This window comes from Diaphorina citri, unplaced genomic scaffold (assembly GCF_000475195.1).
Source record: "Diaphorina citri unplaced genomic scaffold, Diaci psyllid genome assembly version 1.1 scaffold75065, whole genome shotgun sequence".
In the NCBI taxonomy this organism is placed as follows: Eukaryota; Metazoa; Arthropoda; class Insecta; order Hemiptera; family Psyllidae; genus Diaphorina; species Diaphorina citri.
Window position 1 is genome coordinate 1 of NW_007452201.1, and position 3842 is coordinate 3842.

The 3842-nt window shown below is 40.1% G+C and overlaps 1 protein-coding gene across 1 annotated transcript in view; it reads right to left on the minus strand.

Annotated features, from left to right (window-relative positions):
- Positions 1-23: 23 nt before the first annotated feature.
- LOC103524014 (histone-lysine N-methyltransferase eggless-like) overlaps positions 24-3842 on the minus strand; it is a gene marked incomplete at both ends in the record, with an annotated part of 10201 nt that continues 6382 nt past the window's right edge. The window contains 2 exons of the mRNA XM_008489021.1: positions 24-262; positions 622-807. Of these exons, the coding sequence (XP_008487243.1) occupies positions 24-262; positions 622-807 (425 nt within the window). The remainder of the gene's footprint in view (positions 263-621; positions 808-3842) is intronic.

Consider the following 3842-nt stretch of genomic DNA (forward strand, 5'->3'; position numbering starts at 1 on the left):
CCTATATTTCCACTCGTTCTGGCGTCCATAATGTACACATTTTCGTCCTCTCCGAAATACTCTCGTAAGGATCTCAGTCGTTTGGTTTTCTTCTTCTGATTGGCTTGCAGAGTCATTAGGAGACTAGACGTCTTTCGTTTTCCCTCCTTCTTGTCAGCTTTTTGTTTTCGTTTCCTCTTTCTCAGTCGAGAACGGATATGATCAGAGTCCGCGTTACTGCTGTTCTCCGTCTCATCGTCTGAGTTGAGAATCGCTTGTACATCTGGAAAGGTTCAAATTGCTTATTATTTTACTAGTTCACTTATTTATTTTGAGGGTCATAATGTTATACAATTGCTAAGGATGCCAACCTCAGTGGTGCAGTGGTTAACGCGTTGTACTTTGGATCTTTGGGGAACGATATTTGTAACAAGCTTTTAAGTATGCTTAACACAATTAAAAATCCCTTTCCTTTATCTCACTGGTAAAGAGAGGGCGTGAGTTCAATCCCAGCCGAGGTATGGAATTTTATCCTCAATATAATTTGAGAATTTGACCACAATAATAATAGTAGCCTACTGCTGGAGTAAAGGGACCTTTCAGTCATATGCGAGCAGTATAAATAAGCACTATTATTCTTACCTTTGTCTTGGGAATTGTCTTCGTTGGAATTAGAATTGGGACTTTCCTCGTCGCTGTTCTCGTTCTCAGCCTCATCGTCTTCCACCATATCTTCTTCTGGTACATCACTCTCATATGCCTCCTTGTATCGCTCTACAGTCTCAATAAAGTCCAACTCGGCTAGGTATTCGTCCCCGTAATTTTTACCTTCCTGGAAAGAAACAATCAATAACAATTTATTGATGAGCTGCCCAAAGTCTGGGTTGCCAGATGACATACCATACTGCTCAAACAGAATTGTTACATTAACAATAGATGCTTAGATATTTTAACATCGGTCATGTAGAAAGAAGACGATCATGTAGAAAGAAGAGATCAAGAATATGTTGGACTTTGAGATATTATATAGAATATAGATATAAAAGAGAGACAGGGGAAAATGAGATAGATATGTATATCAACAGGGTTTATTCATGACTTTTCTAGAAAAATTTTCGGTGAATCTTTCCAGAAACATGGGGGGGGCGCGATTGTACTTGAAAAACAGTAAGGATTACAACTTATTTGAAATAAATGTGCCTTTCTTCTTTTATATATAATTATATGTTATTTTTTTTATCATCTTTTTTTTTTCTTTTTCTGTTGATTTTTTTATTTAGGACAATAAAGCTATTCGATTAATGCAAGTTCGCCCGCGGAGAGAATCGAACCTAGCGTCCTTGCGCTTAGCAAGGCAAGCTAAATAAATACGCAACCATCAACCACTATTCCATACCATCATAGGCATCACTATCGGTAAGTGCAAGTGTCCAGGGCGTAAATACAAATGAACTCCCCTGTATATATCATTGAAAGATAAAGCGCAGTCCCCAGTCCTTTCATTCAGTCTTGAACAGTTGCAACTTCGGCAGCATAGGAACTGTACGACATTCGTTGTGAAGGTAAGCTTACACTTGCACAGGTCAATTGCACTCGAATATACCCGACACTACGTGCTCTGGAAGATCGCCCGTTCTGATAAGCCCACGAAATCCTAGGAATGAAAAGAATTTAATTAGGTTTCCAGAAGAAGAAGGAATTCATTTGTGTTCAGCTGCATGCTAGGAAAGAAAATTAATGTTTTCATTCCAAAAGCATTCATTTTTTTGTGTTCAGTATACTTAAAAGGCTCATCACAAGATATCTGTCTCTAACCTTATCGTAAATGAACTCGAACCACCAATTCCCCCAGATTTGAAATCCTACTACAGCACTGAGAGTTGGGCTATTCCAACAAACATTATTAGGTTGGGTAAATGTTGCCTCACGTCATTTATATATTACCGATTGAGCCCAACACAGTTCCCCAACACAATGTTAAATATTTCCCAAGATAATGGGCCACTACTATTTCTCAACCTTCAATGTTTGTTAGGGTAACTACATAAACTATCTTTTTTTCGGTCAGACGAACTCACCTTCGGTTCAGAACGTTCCACAAGTCTCGTACTGCCCTGATAAGTGAGCTGCTACACTGATCAGGTACAGTATCTCCGATCTCCTACCGTCATCTCGTACATATACACAGAATGACACCAGAGAATATCACTTGTTTTGAAAGTGGATAGTCACTTTTCTTCCTTTTTATCCTTTTGGCTATCGTCTGTCATGTGTTCTACTGTTTTTTGGGTGAAGGACGTCTCGTGTATCAATGTAGTTTTACACAGGAGAATTGGGTACGTTCTCAACGACCATTATTGCAATTCCTGGATTAGAATTTAATATAGTAATTATACCTATATCTCTGTGATTATCTCTGTGCGCAGAATGAGACTGAAATAGTCCCTTTTACTCCGATTGGCAGTCCTAAATGTCTAAACGTATATGCATCAGCTCGATGCGGCTTCATGTGTTCTATAGATCAGAATGGTGTCTTGTCTGAGAACCGAATATGTCGATATGTCATTTGTAGTTCAGATGGTACAGCATCGAGAGCATGATCAGAGTATAGAGAAGCGACGAATTCAAACCCACACAGACCTGAGAGGAAAAAGTTCGTATGCTCCTTGCTCTTCCGCTTCCACTTTTTTTTTCAAAGAGGTTTGACAGAGGGAATGTAACCTGCTAAGGTTTAAACACCCACACACCAGCCTAGGGTGAGTTAATCCGCTCCACTTTAGCCTTAAAAAATTAGAAAAGCAGTACTTATGAGTACTATTCTGCGCATGCCTTAGAAAACAAGAGCTTTAATTATCTGTAAGGACTATATCTTAACACCCACGCTTGATGGTAATATATAGCATTTCTCATATGACACAACTCACTCGACAACAATCCACAAAGTGATCGTACTCAAACATATATCTATGTCCAGCTTATGGCTTTAGTAATAAAGATATAGAACCAAGCTGATCAGCTGAGGTACGTAAGGTTCGTCACATGGAGCTGTATACATGATACACTTCATTGTTGTTACTGAAAACGTCATCAGCTTCCTGGAAATAGGAGGGTAGTTTTGAAGAAGAAAGGAGAAATTAGTGGCTATCTCAAAACGGTCGAAGTAATAATTAACTAATGAAAAGGGGAAAAAGAAAAAAAATCAAACCTCAAAACATCGCCTTTGAAAGTATTACAGTCTAGTATTGCACCCGTCTTTGTAGCGGACACCAACCACACACACACAATACACACCCACAACACACCACACCCATCACAGACACATCCCATCACACCCGACAAACCTCACCCACCACACACCAACAATCCACCACACACCAAACACCCACAACCACACACACACCACACACAAGCACCCATTCCCAACCACACCCACATCACACCACACCCACGACACAAAACACACACCAACACAATCCATCCACAGTAAAAACACAAGAAATCCCAACAAAACACACACACACACACACATGACATACACACACATCACACACCCACACCCCATCACAACACACACACACACACACCACCACAACACCACTCCACCACCAACACACACCCATACAACACCACACACCATCACACACATCACACCACACACCCACCCAACACACATCCACAAACACATACACACTCTCAGCGGTAGCTGCTACGCGCTCCCTGAGACATGTCTCACAGAGCAAGCCATAATCAGGACATAACTATTGAACCAGCCGCATTATTGATAAGATGAAATAGTGATAATTTTAAGTAGCCTAATGTCAGACCGAGTACTCTTCCTACAAACCAAAAAAAATTTTCATATC